This window comes from Aquarana catesbeiana, linkage group LG01, assembly GCF_042186555.1.
Source record: "Aquarana catesbeiana isolate 2022-GZ linkage group LG01, ASM4218655v1, whole genome shotgun sequence".
Lineage (NCBI taxonomy): Eukaryota > Metazoa > Chordata > Amphibia > Anura > Ranidae > Aquarana > Aquarana catesbeiana.
Window position 1 is genome coordinate 318,350,702 of NC_133324.1, and position 24,736 is coordinate 318,375,437.

Sequence of the window (24,736 nt, forward strand, 5' to 3'; positions counted from 1 at the left end):
AACATGTTTCAAATCTTTCCGACGGACTCGAGTCCGATCGAAAAATCCGTTCGTCTGTAAGCTAGTCCGATGGACAAAAAAGGACGCAAGGGCAGCTATTGGCTACTGGCTATGAACTTCCTTATTTTAGTCCAGTCGTACCTCATCACGTTCGAAATGATCGGACTTTGGTGTGATCATGTGTAGGCAAGTCCGTTTCATTGGAACTCCGTTGAAAAGTCCTTCGGAGTTCAGTCCGACGAAAAGTCCGGTCGTGTGTACATGGCATAACACACTAAGGGGGTTATTTACGAAAGGCAAATCCACTTTGCACAGAAAGTGCACTTGGAAGTGCAGTCACTCTAAATCTAAGGGGTAGATCTGAAATGAGGGGAAGCTCTGCTGATTTTATCATCCAATCATGTGCAAGCTAAAATGCTGTTTTTTTATTTTCCTTGCATGTCCCCCTCGGATCTACAGCGACTGCACCTCCAATTACACTTTCAGTGCAAAGTGGATTTTCCTTTAGTAAATAACACCCTAAGTCAAGCTTCAGCTAACACTTTTTAAAAACTGATAAGGGGACGCACTGGATACCTTTGCTGCCATTGTGTTTTATGGTGGGTGTCCAATGTGCCCCTGTGCCTTTAATGAGGGGTGGGCTCCCTCCAGGCTTATCTATGTATTTGCAAATGTGTGCAAACTAAACCCCTGTTTTAACGCAAATGTTAGATAAGACAATTCAGTTGTTTGCAGGCTGGTTGGTGAGTTGAGCTGGGAATTTTCTTTGCTTTGTTTGACATGTGTCGCCCTTCCATGTGCTCATTGCTGTGAAGGCCAGTTATAGGTGGGGGCAGTGGCCATGTGTTTGTACCACTTTAAAACACCCCTGTCCCAGTGGTAAATGATTTGTCATAACCCTCTAACTGACATTTTTGCTGGACAATGTGGTTTGTAGAAGAATAACAGACACCTGGATAGCTAGGTGAAAATAAATATTTTTTTTAGGTTTATTTCCACTTTACGTCTTCATAATAGTCAAAGATTAAAAATTATGTGACTATCACTTTGGTTATATTGTATATATTGATGCATTTATGTGTAATTTTTTTTTCATTTTATTGTGGTGATTAAAGCTGAAATTCAAGAATAATCTATATTATATACCTAAAAAAAAACAAGGTGTTGTATGAATGCTGGTGATGCTAAGAAAGCAACTGTTACATATATGTTTTATTTATTACGTTCAGATAAATATGAAATACTGCATACAAATATTTCACATTTACCATTGGGAAAAGAAGTTAAACATTTCATTGGATATGGTTCAATCGAACACACACTTCTAAATCCTCTCAAATACTCTAAATGTTTATCTCAATGGGAATCTGCCCAGAAAAATTTGCATAACTGGTACTACACGCTGACGAAAATTGTCTCTATATAGCCATCCCTCTCCTTCAAATGCTGGAGAAACTGTGGCCACAATGGCACTCTGCTCCATACCTGATGGGATTATCCAAGCCTTTTTACCTTTTGAAATGATGTTAATGCATTTCTTATATCTGCCACTGGAATTCTGGTAAAGTCTCACCCCAATTAGCCTTGCTGGGATTAGGAATCGAAGACTGGCCTAGTATATTTGACACTGTAGTAACCCATATACTCATAGCTGCCAAACTCTCTATTGCACGAAAATGGAAAAGTGACTCATCCCCCAGATCATTTCTCTTTCTCTGCCATTGACATAACAGAAAATAAGAGTAAACCTTTTTAAAATAAAGGAAACCCGCACTTTGCCTCAGTTGTCACCAGAAGACGTTTTGGAAGATTTTCCATCTATTCCTGTTTCAATAACAACTCAAAATTTGTAATTTTTTCATACTTTCAGTCCCAGTGACAGTGATAACTAGGAGGCATATTAAGGGTGGATCTCCCCAGACAGACAGCAATAACATCCTAAATTGTTTAATGCTTTCAAAATGCTATTCAAAACTAAAACAAGTTTTGGCTTTAGATACACATACAATTTAATGTACAGCGAGAACATAATGCCAAATTGAGATAGCAAAAATGGCAAGCACTTACTAAGTGAAGCAAAGATTAATGTAATTGTAACAGCAGCAATTGAGGTTAGTATGCTTTGCCACCATGGTCACATGTCCTCCGGTTCAGAGATGTCCTGAACTTTCCCGTTACGCAGGAGTCCCTGTGCAGCTGCAGATTATGTCCCCTGTCATTACGCAGGGACTCCCACATAGCAGAAAAGTACCATGCTCCTCGTCATACCTGAGCTCAGAGAGGTAGTGCAGAACAAAGGGATTTCCTTAGCTCCTCCTTAGCTCTGACATGTCTAAAACAACCAAGAGAGAAAAGATCGCCTCGCTCTAACCAGACACTGCTCTGCATGAGGTCTGGTGAGTGCTTGGCGGGGATGCTGGAGAGATGGGGATCTTTGAGCTAGGGGGTGATTTCTGTGCTAGCGAGTGGGAATTTGGGGGGGGGGGGGATTTCTGTTCTGGAGCCTGGGGATTTCAATGCTGGTGAGTGGAGATATTTGTTTGGGGGAAGGGGTATTTTTTTACTGCTGGGGGAATTTTTATTTTTTTAATGGTAGGATTAGGAGGATTGTTTTGGTGGATGTGGGATTTTCAAACTTGGGTGAGCATGAGTTTCTTAGACAGGGATTGGGGGTATTACTTACAGTGGTGGGTGAAAAAGGTGGGTAGGAGGGGGTTTGCTTGGAAGGGGAAAACCTGTTCTGGGGCTAGGACTTGAGGTGAGGGGGGTTGTTTTGTTAGGAGGTTGGGTGTTTGTGCTTGGGGGTCGTACACATACTCTTGACACCTGCACTCTGTATGTTACATAGAGTTGCCACCTCATCCCTTTAAAACGAACACATACCAATTACACAGGTTCTGTGGCTAATTTAATGCAGATAAGGCATTAAGTGAGTTTAATTACCACCTTAATCAGCCACAGAATCTGTGTAATTAAATATGTGTTTGGTTTTAAAGGGATAAGGTGGCAATCCTAATGTTACATACTCCGGGCCCCTGCATTCCTTCATTCTGTGTGTTACATACTACTGACCTCTACTGAGAACCTCCCACTGTGCAATGTGAACACCCCCCCCCCCTCATTCACTGTAGCATGCTTGGCACAGTGTATCATTGCTTCCTTTAAGTTGCCCAAGGGTGCCCAAGGATGCCCCAGGTCTTTCACAATTCTAGCAACACATATGTTTGCTGCTGTATAGTGAAACTTGAATTAGTTGAAGAAACTGCATGCACAAAATGCTTAAACACTTTGTAGTCTTACATTTATAAAGGTAGTACACCTTTAGGCCAATTTGTCTGACTGATAATCTCAAACTGAGTTGTCAGATGAGGGACATGTCACCTTCAGTTGAAATATCCACGTTAAGGGAAACGTCAGCTTGAGCTATTGAGCTCTGTAAACAAAAGTTCCCTTACATCTAAGTAGCAAAAATAGAGCTTGTAAACTATGCAAGAGAGCCTAAAGCTCCCCCTGCTTGTTTAATGAAGACTTAAAAATATTATTTAATTCTTTTTTTTAAAATGAAGTTTTGATCTCTCGGAGATGGGCCTTATTGATGTATGGAGAATGCACAACCCTGATACTGTGGGAATATTCTTGTCAGTCTGCCTCTATAGGGGGACTGTCCCGATTAGATCTGGGACTGGGAAATGATCTTATGCTACCACTAATTGAATCTTCCCATTATTCTGCTAGACATGTATCGGCTTCACTCTCTGTTCTTAGTAGACCTTCGGGTCGGAGTCTTGAGGGGACATACGAGCTGGAAGTTGAATCCGTTCTGGCTGTCTCTTCTCCCAAATCCCGATCCAATACCAGAATTACTGAACTCCTCTTTTAGGCAAAATGTTGATACTGCAGACATTGTAATTGTATGGGATGCAGCCAAGGCCTTCTTACGCAGACAATTAATTAGATTATATAAAAACCAAGACCAAAGAATGGGAGACATTTATCATATCAGAGGCACAGAGAACAGAGACGACATGTGTGGCTAGTCCCTCTGATGAATCCAAGAGAGCAGGGTTGTCTGAAAACAAACGTTTCTTCCTCCAACAGAAACACTTCGAAGAAGGGGAAAACACGGGGCACATATTAGCTCTACTGGGCAAAACACCACAGCCCTCTTCCCATATCATTACTATGACAGATACACAGGGTATAGTTCAATACTCTACCCCAGACATTATTAAAATATTTAGGTAATTTCTTATGGATGTATACACCTTCAAAGTGCAACCCCCTTCTACTGCTATTCATGCTTTTCTAGACAAGTCCCTGATACCTAGCCTGTCTGTAGACGAAGCCAATCAACTTAATGCCCCATTGACTGAGGATGAGCTCCTTGAGGCACTGACCGAAACGCAAAACGGACGGTCGCCAGGGTCAGATGGCCTACTATCCGAAGCTTACAAACGCTATACCACATCATTGATACCAACCCTTCTCAATGTATTTAATAATGCGATGGCTGCCGGGAAGCTCCCTTCTTCTACGAATGAGGTGATTATCGTGGTACTTTTGAAACCAGGAAAAGATGCCAGGTCACCAGATTCCTATAGACCTATATCCTTACTCAACTCTGATATTAAACTTTTGGCCAGGGTAGTAGCTAATAGATTAGCTAACTTTATCCAGAAACGAATACATAGAGATCAGTTGGGATTCAAAACTTACGCAGATTGTTCCTAAACCTACAACTTCCTACTGATAACTCTGGTAATAGGGCCATCTTCTCCCTTGATGCTGCAAAAGCGTTCGGCAGCGTTGAATGGCCCTACTTATGGGAGGTAATGGCAAAATTTGGAGTGGGCACCACATTTATCAAATGGGTACAATTGCTATATGCATCTCCATCTGCGAGGATACGGATTCATGGGGATCTTTCAGATTAATTTCGGTTGTTCAGGGGCACGCGACAGGGGTGCCCACTTTTGCCCCTGTTGTTCACCATGGCTCTGGAACTGCTGGCCATCCATGTCCGGGCATCGCAGAACATTTTAGGTTTCATCAGGGGTCCCCATGTAGATACTATATCTTTATATGTGGACGATACCTTGATCTACCTAGGGGACACAGATGGTTCCATGAAAAACATGATGCAATTGATCACTGATTTTGAAGCCCTATTGGTCTTCAAGATCAACTGGAATAAATTGCTACTCATGCCCTTAAATCCACATTTGCATCCCTTGCCAGACTACGCGAGTGACGTTCAAAAGGTCAATGAATTCAGATATCTCGGAATTCAGGTAACCCAGGATCCCAACCAATGCATACAGCTCAACCTAGTCCAACTATTGCATAAATTTTGCTCCAAATGCGCAGCTTGGACTAAGCGTTTAACAAAAATGGTATGGGCCCCACAACTCCTGTACATTTTCCATAATGCGCCTGTGTGGATCCCACATAAATAGTTCTCCCAAATAGACTCCCAGTTTAGAAATCTGATATGGTGCAATAAAACAGCGCAAATCAGATTATCTATGTTGCAACTCAGACACGCTATTCAATGCAAGGCTAGAGTCTCCCTGCTTACTCCTATGGTGCACCCCTTACAATCTTATGTCCTCCTAACAGAGAACAAGAAAGAGATGATCTCGAGGGTATATTCCAAGCTATAAAAAGGGTTGGGAAAAAGACCTGGGCCACATAGATGGTGAAGCTTGGGAACTATGTCTGACTTCTGCCCCCTTGGTATTGGTTTCGGCATCTCACAAGCTTTCTCATCTATTCCTATTACATAGAGCATACAAAACACAAGTTCAGCTCCATAAATGGGGAAGCAGAGACTCACCCCTATGTCCCAAGTACAATAGAACCAACAGGGGACCTTTTACACATGATGTGGAAATGTTTGAAACTCTTTCAGTACTGGCATTACGTTCTTTCCACCATCTCCCAAATTTTTCAATTCCCATTGACGCATGATCCCATTGTTTACTTGCTGGGTGCCTTGGAGATACCCTCACTTTTCGCTGCATGGTCACACGGCAGTCTTGCGGCTACTCTATATAGCCCGTAAACTGATAGCCAGATATTGGATATCCCCACAGGTGCCAGACGGGAGACAGTGGGTGGATGCAGTTAATGTGACCTTAATACATGAAAAACTCACCTACCAACATAGGAATGTTAGTAAAAAATTCTACTCTATCTGGCAACCGTGGATAGATACTCCCGGAATAGCTCCCCACCAACTGGTGAAAGAAAGACTACTACAGTTGTGATTCTTGCCAAACAGATAGATTTGTGGTACCTAGCTAACCAAATGTATTCTATGAATGATAAAGGTAACTAGGCCATGTTAAGACGTTTCTGCCACTTTTTACGGGTCTCCCCCCCTTTTTTTTTCTATTGTTTTTTCTTTTGGTTTTTGTCTTACTTATACTGGTACACAGTGAATTAGCTACTTTATAATGCACAACAATCTATACGGCTTACAGTGAAACTTTATATTATGACTTATCTAAATGGATCTATAAATTTGCCTGGTAAAATTATTGTTAATTGTGTGCTTTGATGCTTTATTAAGGATGAGCCTAAATTGATGTACCGTATATTACTCACTGTTTGACATGTGTGGCTGTATACTGGCTATGTTCTTCAATAAACTCTTTTTCTGATTTAAAAAAAATGAAGTTTTGACCATAGTAAAGAAATAAATGCACTGTAAATTCCATTTAAATTTAAACTACTACTAACACTGAATATGTGTACAGCATTGCGCTATCATGCATGTTTGGAAAAAGGCTACAACCCTTAACCATATAACATCCTAGTTAAAGAAGAGGTGATTAGCTTGTCTGCTGACCTTCACTCCATCTCTAGATGTTATCTTTACCAAGACAGCAATATGGTCCGTGTTGAGCTCTACATGTTAAGGCTAATTTCACATTATTGTAACCTGCGTTCTGCACATAGGCAGACCATCCATTTAAATAGGCTGTCCTAACCGCAGAAACACAGGGAAAGAAGTCCCCAACCCTTTTTATTTACAATGCGCCTCACCGAACAGCATGGTGCCAAAAATGTGCCACTGTTGCCAATGTGTGGGGGTGCTATTAAGAATTAATGGCACCCCCGTGTGTCTGCTGAAGTGCATTGCAATTCTCTGTGGGTCAGGAACGCACATGATTTTGCAAGCGTCTCTCACTTGCATATATGCGAGCCTAGCCATATTTAGGTGATATACTCTGTAGTAGGTATATGCTGAGCTGGAAATTATCAGATTGTTTGGAGGTAACAGAAATGCCCCTTCAATAGGCATAACCATCATAGAGCAGGGTTCATAGCTTCTTCAGAAATCAAAAAGCAAGGGATTTACTCCACAGTTAAAGACAGTGGCCAGAGTTGTAATGATTATTGATTTATGACCCTGTGACGCGTTTCATGTCTGAATCATGCTTTAGCACAGATGCAAACTGATATTATAGAATCATTTACTTCTAATTACATACAGCTTTTTCAGGCTTGTTAGCCATCATTATTGCAAAAGTATAACCAGTCAGGTTAGGATAGAACAGATAAAATGGAAGCAAAAAGACCTTTTATAACATATCTGAGTACACTAACTTAGTTTAAAAAAAAGTCACTATCTGCTAGGGTTCCATTAACCTGAACACAAACACTCAAAAAAGCAAAAAATACTGTATGTAAACACCATATCTCTCACATTGTTCAAATAATGGTTGGTCCAGGAATCCTTTTACATTAATGACTTTCTTTACTCTGCAGGCACCAAGAAGCTGCTAATATCGCTTTGGCATATTGTATTCCTCTTCTATAAATTACACTTGCTTACATAAGAGCTGATAGTAACATAGCAATCAATGTTTTGTGAAGCTGTTGGGACTATGTATATATGTGAGACAAAGCTGATTTAGTGTATATTTTTTTGCACAAGCTTTTCAGCCACAAAACCAATTTAGATAAAATATAGTTTTCCTTTTTGCAGCCTCTTTAAGCCTATAATGGCTGATGGGAAAACATTATTTTAACAAAGCTGAACAAAATTTGTCATTGTTGTGAGCGTTGCTGGAGAACATCAGGTTATGCAGAAAACACCAGGTCCTGTGATTATTAAGACCATTCACTGCACAGTTTGGGCACCACAGCTGAAAATTACATAAGCCAGAGATCTAAAATGTGATTGTAAGGGTTGTGCGATGTGTTGCATACATGCTGTAAGATTTTGGCAGCTCTTTGTATTTACTTATGGGTGTAAGGTTAGGTAGAAGCTAAATAGACATAGGACATCTGTACACAGTAGTCATTTAGGAAACTTTTTTCAGCATCAGCCAAGGCTCCTTTCCAGGTGTGGTGACCATGACTTATGGAAGTAATGCTAGTTTGAAAGCAGGACACACCTCTGCAGCTCCATGCAGCATAAACTCTCTACCCCATAGCTAACAATCTGTCTAAAGTCAACAAATGTCAGCCTCCAATGCTGTGACAGCTTCCCTTTTGAAGTGCACAGTGTAATGACCTTGTGCTGCTCTCTCTGAATGAGCTGTGTTGCTTGTTGTTGCTTTTATCATGCATGAATCATCTAGATGTAAATCAAGGTTTTCTGACTACTCTGATGAGTTCACTTGTGTTAAGGCATAGTAAAAAAAAAAAAAAAAAAAAAAACAGACTATCTTTGGGTCCATGCTTGCTAAGTATTGACAAATTGGCCTCAGACCTGAAAAAATGTCCTCCTTTTGTATTTGAGATCAGGGGTCTCCAAACTAAGGCCTGCTACCCACATCCAAGATTTTATTAGGCCCGCAGCAATTCTGATGTGATGGGAGGATTCTGATTTGAAATAGGGACTCTCAGGGCAAGGGAGGGAGCTCTCATGTGATGGGGGGGTTCTAGTGGGAAAGGACGACTCTGATGTGAAGGGGGCTTCTGATGCAACTTTTATTTTTATACATTTGTGTTTAAATATAACCTGATAGTATTATCGATTGGTCCTGTCAGTGTTAATCTGTAGTCAGAGGATCAATATAAGAACAGAAAACTATTGGGACAGTAATTGTACAGACAGAGACAGTTAAAGAGTAGTTGATTGGCCATGTTATTACAGGTTAAAAGGCAAAATTTCTTGTGTTGATTTGTGTGTTGGCAATTGATCAGCAATAAAGCACCTGCACTAATTATATTACTAAATTAACAAAAATTAGAGGGCTAGCATACTGTATATTTTTCCACAGTTATAGCATGCATATTAAGTAATGTATAAGTGTAAGGCCTCGTTTACACTGAGCGTACTAAAGCTTACATCTGAGGAGGGCCATGCTTACCCGCATGAGGATGCACAGGTGGTCCGCGCGTCCCTGTGCAGTAAGTTCCACTGATGTCAGTTGGGACACAGTGGCTGTATAGATTAGAAGTTGCTCCCAATCTGACATACATTGCCTTGAAAAAGTATTCATACCCCTTGAAATTTTCCATATTTTGTCATGTTACAACCGAAAATGTAAATGTATTTTATTGGGATTTTAAGTGATAGACCAAAACAAAGTGGCACATAATTGTGAAGTGGAAGGAAAATGATACATGGTTTTCAAGATTTTTTTACAAATAAATATCTAAAAAGTGTGTCGTGTATTTGTATTCAGCCTCCTTTACTCTGATACCCCTAACTAAAATCTAGTGAACCAATTGCTTTCAGACATCCCCTAATTAGTAAATAGAGTCCACCTGTGTGTAATTTAACCTCAGTATAAATACAGCTGTTCTGTGAAGCCCTCAGTGGTTTGTTAGTGAACCTTAGTGAACTAACAGCATCATGAAGGCCAAAGAACACATCAGACAGATCAGAGATAAAGTTTTATAGAAGTTTAAAGCAGGGTTAGGTTATAAAAAAAATATCTCAAGCTTTGAACATCTCGCGGAGCACTGGTCAATCCATCATACAAAAATGGAAAGAGTATGGCACAACTGCAGACCTACCAATACATGGCCATCCAACAAAACTGACAGGCCGGGCAAGGAGAGCATTCATCAGAGAAGCAGCCAAGAGGCCCATGGTAACTCTGGAAGAGCTGCAAAGATCCACAGCTCAGGTGGGAGAATCTGGCCACAGACAACTATTAGTTGTTCACTCTACAAATCTGGCCTTTATGGAAGAGTGGCAAGAAGAAAGCCATTGTTCAAAGAAGCATAAGCATTTTGCAGTTTGTGAGAAGCCGTGTAGGGGACACAGCAAACATGTGGAAGAAGGTGCTCTGTTTAGATGAGACCAAAATTAAACTTTTTGACCTAAAAGCAAAACACTGTGTGTGGTGGAAAATGAACACTGCACATCACCCTGAACACACCATCCCCACTGTGAAACATGATGGTGACAGCATCATGTTGCGGGGATGCTTTTCTTCAGCAGGGACAGGGAAGCTGGTCAGAGTTGATGGAAAGATGGATGGAGCCAAACGCAGGGCAATCTTAGAAGAAAACCTGTTAGAGTCTGCAAAATACTTGAGACTGGGGCAGAGCTTCATCTTCCAGCAGGACAACGACCCTAAACATACAGCCAGAGCTACAATTGATTTTATATAAAAGCATATTAATGTATTAGTATGGCCCAGTCAAGGTCCAGACCTAAATACAACTGAGAATCTGTGCCAAGACTTTAAAATTGCTGTTTACAGACACTCTCCATCCAATCTAACAGAGCCTGAGCTATTTTGCAAAGAAGAATGGGCAAAAATGTCACTCTCTAGATGTGCAAAGCTGGTAGAGCTGGTACATCCCCAAAAAGACTTCCAGCTGTAATTGCAGCGGAAGGTGGTTCTACAAAGTATTGACTCAGGGGGGCTAAATACAAATACACGCCACACTTTTCACATATTTATTTGAAGTGCTTTTTTTCTGCCGGAACGCACCGGCCCTGTGCTTGCTGCTCACTGCTGTCACTAACACTGGAGCTCCATTTCTGTGTCTCCAAGTGACAGCGCAGCTCTCCCACACAGAATCCTCCCTGTCCTGCATATCTCCATAACAGCAGAGGAGGGGGTGGGCCATGGCGTAGGTAAGAGGGTGGTACCTCAATCCAGTAGGTGCTGATGTTCCGTCAGAACACCGGCGACCCATCACCTAGTGTTGCTGAGTGCGGTCTGCAAACTATGGGCTTCGGCAGGCAGAAGCAGGAGAGGCAGAGTGATCTGACATCGCTCTCCTCCTGCTCAAGTTCCACCTACCAATGGACAGCAGGCGGCAAAAGGCTGAACGCAGCAGGTGGCCTCTTCTCTTCTCCCCTCATGCACGGGTACATTCTTTGATACTGGTGCCTTAGAATAATGAGTAGAAATAAATAGCAGGCTTTCCACACAGCAGAAGAACGAGGGAGCAAGATAGAGACCTGTGTACAGTAAGACTTTGCAGTGCCACCTAGTGTATGTGGCTCAGCAGCTTCTTCTAGAACTAACTTGTAAAACTTTATTTTACAGGAAGCTGGGAGGTAATAGTTTCTACAGAGGGAGTGGACTGGGGGATTCAAACGGAGTGATTATCTGTGCCCCATGCAGGGCAATGTTTTACTGAAACAAGGATGTACAGGTGTTCCATACATCCCTGTGCCGGAAGTCCCATTGTTATCTATTGGGACAAAGGGGCTGTACCGATACAGCTGTGACATTGGTGCAAAGTGTATAGCCCCGAAGCACTCAGGGTGAGTTCAGGGACAAGCACCCACACCCACATGGATGTCATATTGAGACTCTGTGGCTGTGTCCATGCAGCCACCAATGGGACTGCTTGTATGGGAATGCATGGAACACCTGTGCATCCCTGTGTTGGTAAACAGAGCACAGATCAAATCACCCGTGGGGATCAGGCTTTAGGGCTGTGGGGGGTGAGCTTTATTGGAGGTGGAGAAGGGATTGGGGCTGCTAGATAAGATCTGAGCTGGGGTGGATATGGGCTTGAGAAGAGGGGTTTGTACTGGCTAGAGGGGCTGTATTCTGTACAGTGGCCTGGGCATCACTTACTGCACACTCTGCATTACTTACTCCTGATCCCTGCACTCTCTACATTACTTACCCCTGCATTCTGTGCATCATGTACTTCTTGTACAAAGGTTTTTATTGAACATAAAGATCATCAAAAAAAAATATATAAAAAACAATGGTGGGCACACCATGTGAACACATCTGCAATAAAATTGCGGATATATAACAAATATAACAATATTAGACATAACAAATCTTACACGGTCCTGAAGTTCAGGAGGGTTTGCATGAGGTCTGCGGATTTTATAGATATATTAACCTGTTAAATGTTAGCAAAGTATGCTTAAAATTAAGAATACCTATTACAGATTGGGTAGACTTTGGATGTTTAATAATCTAATGTGAAAGAGACCATATGGAGCTGGGTAACAATTTTTCCATGTCTTTAGAACGGTTGCTCATCATATGTCCAACCTAGCAGAGGTTGGTCTGTAGGTCAAAGGAGTTGCGAGGAAGAATATAAGAAGGAAGATTTAGAAGAGAAAAGGCCAAGAAAAGAGGAGAGAAAATAGTGTAGCAGAGGAGAGAGAAGAAAAAGAGAGGGTGGAGAGTGAGGGGGGGGTCCCCGGGGTGGGGGGGACGGAGGCATCTCAGAGTGAGAGTAGCGCAGGATTAAATCTGGAAGGGTGGACATGAGACACCCAAGGCTGCCATGTCCGAAGGAATTTATCATGTGTGTCTGATAGCACAGCTGTCAACTTTTCATTAATCATAATATTGTTTACACGGTTTTTAACTGCTTCGAAGCTGAGAACTGGGGTTTTCCAAGCCTTTGCTATGGTCAATTTAGTTGCAGTAAAAATTTTGCGATGCCAGTTGGCGTTCTGGTCTTAGTAGCTCTAGAATTGGTTTCCCTAAGAGAGCTTCATAGGGATCCCTCCTTATGTTTGTATTGAAGAGGTTACGAAGGAGTGCATAGATTCTGATCCACAATCTGCAAACCTTGGGGCATTTCCACCAAATATGTGCCATTGTTCCCTCTTGGGTACACCCACGGAAGCATAAGGGGGAGTAGGATGAAATAAAGCTTGCAAGTCTAGCTGGAGTATAATACCACAGATAGAGTATTTTGTAAGCATTTTCTAGAAATAATACATTCCTGGAGCATTTGGATAGAGTAGTAGTCATGACCTGCCAATCCTCTGGGTCTAGTTTTTTCCCCAATTCTGCCTCCCACTGGAGATGATATGGTCTCAGGGGTGGTTTCTTGGAGCCTATTATGGCTGTGTATATTAAAGAGATCAAACCCGAGGATTGGGGTCGTGATCTACATAAACTTTCGAAAGGGGTCAATGTATAGGGGGTTGGTTGAGATTTAATGAGTTGTTGTAGGAAGTGTCGGATCTGCATGTAGCTGTAGTGTTCCCTAAGGGGAATATCGTGGGAGGATCGCAATGCTGCGAATGGAATAATCTTGGTAGGGGTAAACATGGAGTGGATATCTACAAAACCATTCTCGGACCACCACGTGAATTGCATCGGGTTATCACGACCAGGTGGAAATAGCGGGCAGTGGAGAAGGTGGAGTAGAGGGAGATGCGGGGAGATCAGGCTCGCTGAGTATTTAATCGAGTCCCACAACTTAAGTGAGTGAGCCAAACATGGGCCTATATTGGTTGGGCGGTGGGCCTTGGGGAGCCAGGGGAGAGAGGCCAGTGGTATCGGATGAGCGTCCACCAGGTCAATGATGGCCCACAACGGCATTTGCTGCTTTTCATGGAGATGTGATAGCGGGGCAATAGCCGCCGCCGTGTAGTATGCTTGCAGATTAGGGACCGAGAGGCCGCCATTGACCCTGCGGGCATACAGTACCCTTTTATTGATTCTGGGTCTCGTTGCTGAATGCGTATAATATGGGGTGGGATGTGGACCGGTAGAACCCTGAAATAATAGAGCAACTTTGGAAGATAGGTCATACGAATAGTTGCAATCCTTCCGAACCAGGATAGTGGGAGGGCAGACCAAGAGTTAAGCATAGCTGTCAATTTCCCAAAAAGCAAGGGGAAGTTGGCCTGGTAGAGGCTTGAGTAACTCGAGGTGAGTTTAATCCCCAGCTAGGGTAGGGAGGCCAACCATTGAAAGGAAACGGTAGATTTTAAGTGTTCTAGTTCAAGGGGCGCTAAATTAATCGACATCGCTTTGGACTTAGAGGGATTGACTGCTAGACCCGAAATCAAGGCAAAGGTGTTTAAAAAGGACAGCAGATTAGGTAAGGTGATTCTAGGCTTAGTAATAGTAAGCAGGATGTCGTCCGCAAACAGGGATAGTTTGTGAGGGGAACTCGCAATTTCTACCCCCTCTATGTCCGGGTGAGATCGGATAGCCTCAGCCAGAGGTTCCAGTGCCAAAATAAATAGAAGTGGAGAGAGGGGGCAGCCCTGACGGGTCCCTTTTTGGATAGGAAAGGTAGGTGACTCAAATCCATAATATTTCACTTTAGCTTGGGGGGCATCATAAATAGCTGAAACCCAGTTCATAAAGGACGCACCAAACCCATAGCGGTTTAATACCTGTATAAGATAGGGCCAGGACAGGGTATCAAAGGCTTTAGTAATGTCCAAAGACAAAAACATTGTTTCCAGAGATCTGTTGTGTACAATGTGTTGTATTGGTAGGAGATGTCGGATAGCGTCACCAGCCTGTCTCCTTGGGACAAAGCCCACCTGATCTTTTTTTATTAGCCATGGAAGGAAGGAGTTGAGGCGGTTGGCCAGGATTTTTGTCAAAATTTTCATGTCTATGTTGATCAGGGAGATCGGCCTAAAGTTGGCCCAGGAGGAGTGATTTTTGTCACCATCTTTAACCGAGTTATACATACTTGTGAGGTGGGGAGCGATAACATCAGCTAATTTCCGATAATAAAGAGCCGAGAAACCATCAGGGCCGGTCTTTTACCTACTTTCAGTTCTTTAATACAGTGAAGGACTTCTGAGACTTGAATGTCTCAGTCCATGAGTGATTTGTGGGCCTCAGATAGAGAAGGTAAGGAAAGATTTGTCAGAAAATCATTGGGGGTTGAGGGGGAGGATGGTCGGGAGTTGAGTAAAGTTTTGTGAGACGGTGTCTGAATTCTTCTAGAACACGTTGTGGGTTTCCCGTAAGGATATTGTGACGGGTGCGCAGAGTAATAGGAGTGAATTTCGGGGTGAAAGTGCGTAGTCTATTAGACAACATTGCATTGGGTTTGTTGGCCTTGGCATACCATTTTTGTCTGGCCCAGCGTAGTGTGCGCTCTGCTTCATCTGTCAGGCACAAGTCTAAATCTGTACGAGCTTTGTCTAGGAGCCTGTGATTATCCGGAGTGGGAGATTGTTTAAAGGTCTCGGATAAGGTCTCCAATTGGTGTTCTAACGTGCGGCGGACTTGCGCCCGTTCCCGTTTACGTCGGGATGCAATCCTAATAACGTGGCCCCGAAGGACTGCTTTATAAGCTTCCCAAAGTGTGACCGGGGATGAGACCGATCCTACATTGAGTTTGAAATATTCCTCGGAAGTGTCGTGGATATCTTTAAAAATGTCTTTGAAGGAGAGGAGAGAGTCATTCATGATCCAGGGGGAATGTTGGGGTTTGCTTATAATAGAGTGGAGCACTGTCACAATAGGGTCATGATCTGTCCATGGAACGGCAAGCACAGAGCATGAATCTACCAGTGAGAGGTGTTTTCTTAGTACAAACATGTGATCTATTCTAGAGTGAGAGTGATGGGGATGTGAGTAATGAGTGAAGTCCCTACCCAGAGGGTGCAATTCCCTCCACACGTCAACCAGGTCGTGAGATTGTAGGGAGTATTTAAATATTTTGGCGGCAGGGGAGGGGGGCTTATGATCCGGTGGGTAGTTGTCAATAGAGGGATTCAATGACACATTAGAATCACACGCTAGCAGGAGGGTACCCTTCTGGTGTAACTTCAAGAGAGAGCAGATGTGGGTCAAGAAGGGTCCCGGGTTTCTATTCGGGGCGTAGTAAGACATTATGGTTACATCATTGTCTTGAATGGTGCTCTGTACTATTAGGTACCTGCCATTTGGGTCAGCGATCTGTTTACTGCAAATAAATGGAATAGATTTGCGTATAGCAATCAGGACTCCTCTTTGTTTGGTAGGGCCGTTGGCTAAATACACCTGGGGGTAGTCTGCTGCAAAATATTTAGGGCAGGATGAGGAAGAGAAATGCGTTTCCTGTAGGCACGCAATGTCTATCTTTTGTTGTTTGAGGTATTTAAATATCTTGACCCTTTTTTGAGGAGAGTTCATGCCCTGAACATTCAGGGATAACCAGTGGAGGGTCATGGGATCAAGGGTGTGCTGCTATGAAAGGTTCCAGTCGCGGACCCCAGGGACCAAAAGGGAAGAGTGGGAGAGGAGAGGAGAAAGAAGGTAGCGAGAGAGAAAAGAGAAAAGAGGAAGGCATGTGGTTTAAATTTACCAAAATAAGTTTGAAGTAGGGTATGTAATGAAAACCAATTTGCATCGATTTGTGGACTCAAAGGTCCATGGTGATGTGGGTCGTTGGCCAAGACATTCGTCGCAGCCAAGTACCTACTCATGGGGGGAGCAGTGGTCCGCTGGAACCACCGGCTGGTTCTTATAAAAGTAATTGCAAGTTAAACATTATGTTAGCACAGAGCCTAAAAAAAAAAAAAAAATTGGAAGAAAATCTGGTAATAATACAATCTTCAAGAACCAAGTTAAGCCATTCTGTTAACAATATATAAGAGAAGGAGAATAAAAAAAAACAACCAAGAAGAATATAAAAATAATTCTAACCAAACAACAAGGTTTCATCACCTGAAACTTCCGGACCCCAGATGACAGCGGTCAAAGACACGCCGTCGCCGGGTGGGCCAAAAGACCCACCTGGGCAGTTCCCACCCACGGGCCCCCCATGCCACCAGGTGTGGATGAGGGACCCGCGGGTGGGGACAAAGACCACAGCCGCCCCGCCCAACCAATAAAAGATACGTCTTGCAGGGGTATGTTGCCCCCTAATGATATATTAGTCCCGGAAACATTGGTGAAGGGGAATAAAAAGAGGATAAATAAAAAGTAAATAAATAAAATTGGGGAGGGGATAATTCAGCAAGCCAGTTCCTGTCTTCTAGAAAACAGCCGTATGGCAAGGGGGGTAGAGGCTTTCCAAAATCCGTGCTTCAGAATATTGCCTGAAGGAGGGGGTCAACATCCCTGACTACCATCTCACAACTGGGGCAGTCTATGGCGGGATGCATAACCCCAACCAAAGAGCCAGGCTTAGTAAATAGTACAGGAAAAGCAGGGGATTCCATTTAGAGTAACACGCATTTTCCGGGAGCAAGTGGTTGTGGGCAGGCCAAGTTCGTCGGTCGTAATAAGGGTCCGGGTTGCATAGAAACAAGTTGGATTACTCAAAGAGGTGTTGTAGAAGCAATGTCAGCCATTGTTGGACTTGTGGAACCTTTGGGCCTGAAGATCCCGCAGCTCCTGCGATCCAGGCATAGATCGCTGGGAGGCCTGTGAGGGCTGGCGAGAAGGCCTGGCAGTTCCAGGTTTAGAGGAAGAGGACGGAGCTTCTGTAGAGGATGAAGGCAAATCCAGGTGTAACTCCTGGACGTGGCGTCTCAGCTCAGACGGAGAGGTAGCATGGAACTGGCGGCTCAGATGGGAAAATGATAGCTTAAAGGGGAACCCCCATCTGTACCTGATTCCCTGGGTTTGTAGAATTTGAAGGTAGGGTTTGAGGCCCCATCTTCTGGCAATTGTAACTGGCGAGAGGTCAGCAAACAGTTGTAGGGGATTTCCTTGAAAGGAGATATCTTGTTGTTCTCTGGCAGCTTGCAAGAGTTTCTCCTTTGTACAGTAATAATGGAATTTAATGATGACGTCTCTCGGTGGGCCGTCAGAGGGTTTAGGGGCCATTGAGCGGTGTATGCAATCAAATTCCAACCTGTCTACCGGGATCCCGGGGGCCAGTTCCTGTAAAAAAGGCAGTTGCTGTACCTTGTAAGTCTGTGATATTCTCAGGGATGCCGCGGATACGGAGATTGTCCCTGCGAGCTCTATTTTCTGCCTCCTCCAGCTTATCCTTTAAGAGTTCAATCTCAGCATTCATTTTATCTACCTCTTCCTCGTGTCCCTCTAGTACTGTAGTGGCCAGGTCCATGCGCTGTTCTAGCTGGTTAGTGCGGTGGCCTATCTCTTTAAGACCCCTCACCATGTCAGAAGAAAGCTTGCGGGAGGCTACGGTGATCTCATCCCTAACTATGCTGCGGAATTTAGCTAGCATGTTATCAGTGTCTGTAGGGAGAGGACTGACCAGGTCTGAGGGGAACTGCTGCAGGCTGTCAGCAGGCGATGCAGGATCCTCTGCAGAGTGCTGTGTGGCATCGTCTGGCTCTGGAGGGTCGGGCGCCATCTTGCCTCTCCCCTTCCCTGAGGCCGGAGCGGGCCTGTGAGCTTGCCAGTTCTTAGGCTTTGTTTTAGCCGCTTTATGCATCACCAGGAGCGGCCCGAGGTGATCCGGGAGCCGCCGCGGTATGTGTGGGGCGGCGATGTGCGCTCTGTGCTGTATTCGGCCGGTTTGTTTGTGCCAGCGGCGCGGAGGTCTCAGGCGGCCATCTCCTTCGCTCGCGCGCATGCGCCCCGTGCATCATGTACTTCTGATCCCTGCATTCTCTGCATTGTCCTTTACTCTGTGCGTTACTTTAAGGTCCTCCCACTTATCCATTTGGTCACACCCACACTTTGAGGTAGCACGGGGGGGATTCGTGGTTGAGTTCCTGCATCTATTCTCTGAGAAAAAAAAGCCCTGTTTATTTGTAAAAAAAATGTTGAAAACCATTTATCATTTTCCTTCCACTTCACAATTACAGTATCTCACCAAAAAGAGTACACCCCTCACATTTTTGTAAATATTTTATCATATCTTTTCATGTGACAACACTGAAGAAATGACACTTTGCTACAATGTGAAGTAGTGAGTGTACAGCTTGTATAACAGTGTAAAATTGCTGTCCCCTCAAAATAACTAAATACACAGCCATTAATGTCTAAACAGCTGGCAAAAAAAGTGAGTACACCCCTAAGTGAAAATGTCCAAATTGTGCCCAAAAGTATTTTGTGTGGCCACCATGATTTTTCAGCACTGCCTTTCCCCTCTTGGGCATGGAGTTCACCAGAGCGTCACAGGTTGCCACTGGAGTCCTCTTCGACTCCTCCATTATGACATAACAGAGCTGGTGGATGTTAGAGACCTTACAAGAACATCCAGTATTTGGGCCCACGGGACTTTTAATCAGTCATACCTCAGACATATATTAAAAAAATGTAAGAAAGTTTATTAACATACATTTAAAAACAACACATGTCCAGTGCGTGGATTGATAACCAAAAAATACATATGTAATACTAAATATCGATATTGATCGATCAAAAAAAACCATTACAGATCATATTAATATCCACCATCATAAAGAACACATATGAATACCCAACAAACAATCAAAAAAAAAAAAAAAAAAGAGACCTCCACCTTCCGTTTGAGAATGCCCCACAGATGCTCAATAGGGTTTAGGTCTGGAGACATGCTTGGCCAGTGCATCACCTTTACCCTCAACTTCTTTAGCAAGGCAGTGGTCATCTTGGAGGTGTGTTTGGGGTCGTTATCTTGGAATACTGCCCTGCCGCCTAGTCTCCGAAGGGAGGGGATCATGCTCTGCTTTAGTATGTCACAGTACATGTTGGCATTCATGGTTTCCTCAATGAACTGTAGCTCCCCAGTGTCGGCAGCACTCATGCAGCCCCAGACCATTACACTCCCACCACCATGCTTGACTGTAGGCAAGACACACTTGTCTTTGTACTCCTCACCTGGCTGCTGCCACACACACTTGACACCATCTGAACCAAATACATTTATCTTGGTCTCATCAGACCACAGGACATGGTTCCAGTAATCCATGTCCTTAGTCTGCTTCTCTTCAGCAAAATGTTTATGGGCTTTCTTGTGCATCATCTTTAGAAGAGGCTTCCTTCTGGGATGACAGCCATGCAGATCAATTTGGTGTAGTGCGCGGCGTATGGTCTAAGTACAATTCAATCCTCAGAGAGTTCTTTGCCACGAGGTGCCATGTTGAACTGTCAGTGACCAGTATGAGAGAGAGCGATAACACCAAATTTAACACACCTGCTCCCCATTCATACCTGAGACCTTGTAACATTAACGAGTCACATGACACTGGGGAGGGAAAATGGCTAATTGGGCCCAAGTTGGGCATTTACAATTAGGGATATATTCACTTTTGTGTTGAGTTATTGTAAAAGGGACAGCAAATTTACACTATTATAAAAGCTGTGCACTCACTACTTTACATTGTAGCAAAGTGTCATTTCTTCAGTGTTGCCACATGAAAACATATAAGAAAATATTTACAAAAATGTAAGGGGTGTACTCACTTTTTGTGAGATACTGTATGTGCCACTTTGCATTGGTCTATCACATAAAATCCCAATAAAATACATTTACATTTTTGGATGTAACATGACAAAATGTGGAAAATTTTGAGGGGTAGGAATAATTTTTCAAGGCACTGTATGTGTGGGTGCATGAGCTTGGCCCCCAAATGCACACTGTCTGCTTTCAGGGCCATGCACCTGCACGGATGTCAGATTGGGGGGCAGTGTCTGTGCAGCTGCTGTGTCCGATTTGACATCAATGAGACTACCTGCATGGGGATTAACAGAAACCTGTTTCCTGACAGCTCCATGTCAGCCACTCCTGGGTAAGGCCCCGCCCCCCCCCCCCCCCCCTATGCTATCAGGACTTACCTCATAAATTTGACCCTCACGTACTGAACAGCTTTCCTTTCTTTTCCTCTATGTTTTCAGGACCTGGTGCAGTCTCCTACCTTGCTGGATCAAGGATCCGGCTGTCCACCAGTCTGGGCCCTCCTGGACATAGCCCCCGTTATGCCTGCTACACACCTCAGCTGTGCGGGGGTCCCCACTGCTTGCTTTCGGGCATTGAGAAGTGGACCAAGGGTCTGCAGCAGGGGCGGCATTTTCTCTCCTCTCCCAGGGATCTTGCCGTACAATTACAATCAAGCCCTCTAGCCCTAGCAAGATGGCGGTGCGGTCTACAGTGATTCCAGGAAGTCAGGTGGGTGGAGGATGCATGAGGTTAGTGACCAATTGGAGGTCGTTGGGCCAGGACTAGCACTATTGTGCTGGACTAGCGCTGCTGTAATTTGCAAGCAAGGAGAGTGAGGTAGGCAGGGATGCCTGCTGCAGAGATTATGTGGGCTGTGTGAACCATAGATGACCTGTTTTTCCTGTGTTTCCTCACCAGTCTGTATCTCCTATCGCTGCCTATGAGAGAATGCCAACCCCAAAAGACCAGTGTATGTCGAGAAGGTAGGGGGCTCACACACCGCTACATGGGATTGTTATGTTCCCATTTTTTTTGTACTTACTTTCTTAACATTTTCTTACCAGCTCATCAAGACACCACTCATCTCCTCACTCAGAGAGAGGCTGTTCAGGACAAGAGTACCGCTCTAGATCCTGGGGTAGCCAGCGCAGATAAAGGTCAAGGGACCGACACGCTCGATCGAGGTTCAGATGCTCCCCTGTGAGTACCAGAAGCCCATCCCATAATCCTCAGCCTGGGTCCCAGATGTGCTGGGCTTGTTCAAAGGAGTCGCTTCCTGGCAAAACAGTTTGCGAAACTTGCCTTAAGGACACATCCACGTATAAGAAGGCAGGGAAGGAGGAGATGGTGTCCCTTATGAAAGAAGCGTTCAAAGACACGCTAAAGTCATTTGCTGAACAGCTGCAGCACTCACATCAGCAAGCCCCTTCTTTGTCCCAGATGACTACGTCTCAGCTAAGATTCGGGGCTGAACAGGCCCAGGCGCTAACTAGCGCTGCTATTTCAAGAACAGGAAGAGAGAGGGTTTCACCTTTCCCTTCATGGACAAAATTAAAAGCATAATAGAATATGAGTGGCGGCAGCCAGAGAAAAACACGTTTTTTTTCAGAGCCGCCTGGCCAAACTGTATCCCTGAGGATGTTAAACATTTGGAAAACCCACCTGTAGTCGACACAGTCCTGATGTGCTTTGCCAGGCATGTCACGTTGCAGCTAGATGATGCAGTCTCTTTCAGGGACATCCTTGACTGGAGGGTAGACTTGGGCATGGAAAAGGTCTACACAGTCGCAGGAGGGGCATGCAAGCTATGGATAGCCATAGCAGCAATCTCCAGAGCCTAGGAGGTCTGGATATTCAAAATCAACCATTGCCAGCAATCGGTATAAGACCGAAATAATGTCCTCGCTCAACAACCTAAGGCTGACAGTGGGGTTCATTGCAGAGCCGCCATTGACATAATCAAATCCCTGGCATGCGTGATGCTTTATGCATTCACAGCAAGACCTGCCTTGTGGCTCAGTCTTTGGGTGGCAGACCCATCCTCTAAACAAGGCTGGTGAAAGATCCCCTTCGAGAGAGGGTCCCTATTTGGTGGACAAGCTTAATACAGCAATTTCAACAATAGCTTTCTTCTTTCCACTATTCCATAAAGGCCAGATTTGTGGAGTGCACGACTAATAGTTGTCCTGTTTACAGATTCTCCCACCTGAGCTGTGGATCTCTGCAGCTCCTTTAGCGTTACCATGGGCTTCTTGGCTGCTTCTCTGATTAATGCTCTCCTTGCCCGGCCTGTCGGTTTAGGTGGACAGCCATGTCTTGGTAGGTTTGCAGTTGTGCCATACTCTTTTCATTTTCGAATAATGGATTGAACAGTGATCCGTGATGTTCAAAGCTTGGGATATTTTTTAATAACCTAACCCTTGTTTAAACTTCTCCACAACTTTATCCCAGACCTGTCTGGTGTGTTCCTTGGCCTTCATAATGCTGTTTCTTCACTAAGGTTCTCTAACAAACCTCTAAGGGGTTCACAGAACAGCTGTATTTATACTGAGTTTAAATTTCACATACTGTAAGTGGACTCTAATTAGGTGACTTTTGAAGGCAATTGGTTCCACTAGATTTTAGTTAGGGGTAACAGAGTAAAGGGGGCTGAATACAAATGCACGCCACGCTTTTCAGGTATTTATTTGTAAAAAAATTTGAAAATCATTTATCATTTTCCTTCCACTTCACAATTATGTGCCACTTTCTGTTGGTCTATTACATAAAATCCCAATAAAATACATTTACGTTTTTGGTTGTAACATGACGAAATGTGGAAAATTTCAAGGGGTATGAATACTTTTTCAAGGCACTGTACATTTGTGAAATGTGGTTTCTTTCAGCTTGAGCGTGTCGGCAACCAGAAAATATCATTTAAATATGATCAGTAAATTAGAGCTGAAGTGTTTCTTTTAGCCTACAACACCAAACACATTGTTTATATGTAATGGTGTATATCATTTTACCTATAGCCTGCTGTTTGTAAAAATCTTCCCTTCAGTGTGTCCTACATAGCTACCAGATATTGCCCTGAGTGGCTATCTTCCGCTGTTGTGACAGTTAAAAGCAGCCATTGCAAGTGTGGGGAGTTGCCCCCTTCTGCCTGTTATAAAAACTTTTTTTTGCCAGTAAATACCTTATACAGCCCACTTCCTCTTTCTTGTCTGGTAAAAAGCCTAGGCTTATGACATCATGCACAGCTGTCTCTCTCAGTCTTATGAGAGTTTGCCAGGAAAGGAGGGGGAATGAGTCATAAGAGGGCCAATGAGGGCTGCTGGAGGTGTGCCTCTGTGTAAATCCAGGAAGTGAACAGGCAGCAGCTTCAGCTGCCCACAGTTAAAATGGTTGCAGCCAGACTTAGTGGAGGGAGATTTCTGCAGCATATTTGGCAAGTACAGAATCACAGTATATATAAAATAATATGCAAAGTTCAGAATGGCAAAGATGTTTTTATTACAAATTATGTGAGCAGACTGCAGTTCCAGTTTAACCACTTGCTGACCAGCCGCCACCGATATATGGCAGCAGGTCGGGTCAATTGCGCAAATCGGCGCACTGGTATGGCGGTTCGTTTAAGAGCTATAGTGGGTGTGCATCGCCGGAGCCGATGTGCATGACTTGCGGCAGCGATGTCTGCCAGCCACCCGCTATTGCTCCTCAGAGAGGCAGAACGGGGATCTGTCAATGTAAACAAACAGTTCTGTCAGGGGAGTAGAGGGAGATCGTCTGTTCCTAGTGATCAGGAACAGCGATCTCTCTGTACTTCCTGTCAGTCCATTCCCCTCACAGTTAGAAACACCTCCCTAAGACACACTTAACCCCTGCCAGTGTCATTTATAATCAGTGCATTTTTATAGCACTGATCGCTGTATAAATGTCACTGGTCCCAAAAAAGTGTCAAAAGTGTCTGATCTGCAATGCCGCAGTCCTGCTAAAAACTGCTGATCACCTCCATTACTAGTAAAAAAAAATAATGCAAATGAGACAAATCTATTCCCTATTTTGTAGATGCTATAACTTTTGCGCAAACCAATCAATATACGCTTATTGTGATTTTGTTTTACTAAAAAATATGTAATAGAATACATATTGACCTAAACTGAGGAAGAAATTAGTGTTTTTTACTTTTTTGGGGGGATATTTATTATAGCAAAAAGTTAAAAATACAGTTTTTTTTTTCAAAATTGTCGTTCTTTCTTTGTTTATAGTGCTAAAAATAAAAACCACAGAGATGATCAAATACCACCAAAAGAAA

General features: G+C 43.8%; 1 protein-coding gene across 3 annotated transcripts in view; it reads left to right on the forward strand.

The window, feature by feature from the left end:
- SVOP (SV2 related protein) overlaps positions 1-24,736 on the forward strand; it is a 140,884-nt gene that overhangs the window by 38,845 nt on the left and 77,303 nt on the right. The window contains exons 1-2 of one of the 3 annotated variants that reach the window (XM_073629976.1): positions 21,365-21,422; positions 21,504-21,639. The exons of the other annotated variants lie outside the window; for them this stretch is intronic. Of the exons in view, the coding sequence (XP_073486077.1) occupies positions 21,380-21,422; positions 21,504-21,639 (179 nt within the window). The 5' untranslated portion in view covers positions 21,365-21,379. Of the gene's footprint in view, positions 1-21,364; positions 21,423-21,503; positions 21,640-24,736 lie in introns of those variants that run through there. 3 annotated transcript variants of the gene reach the window in all.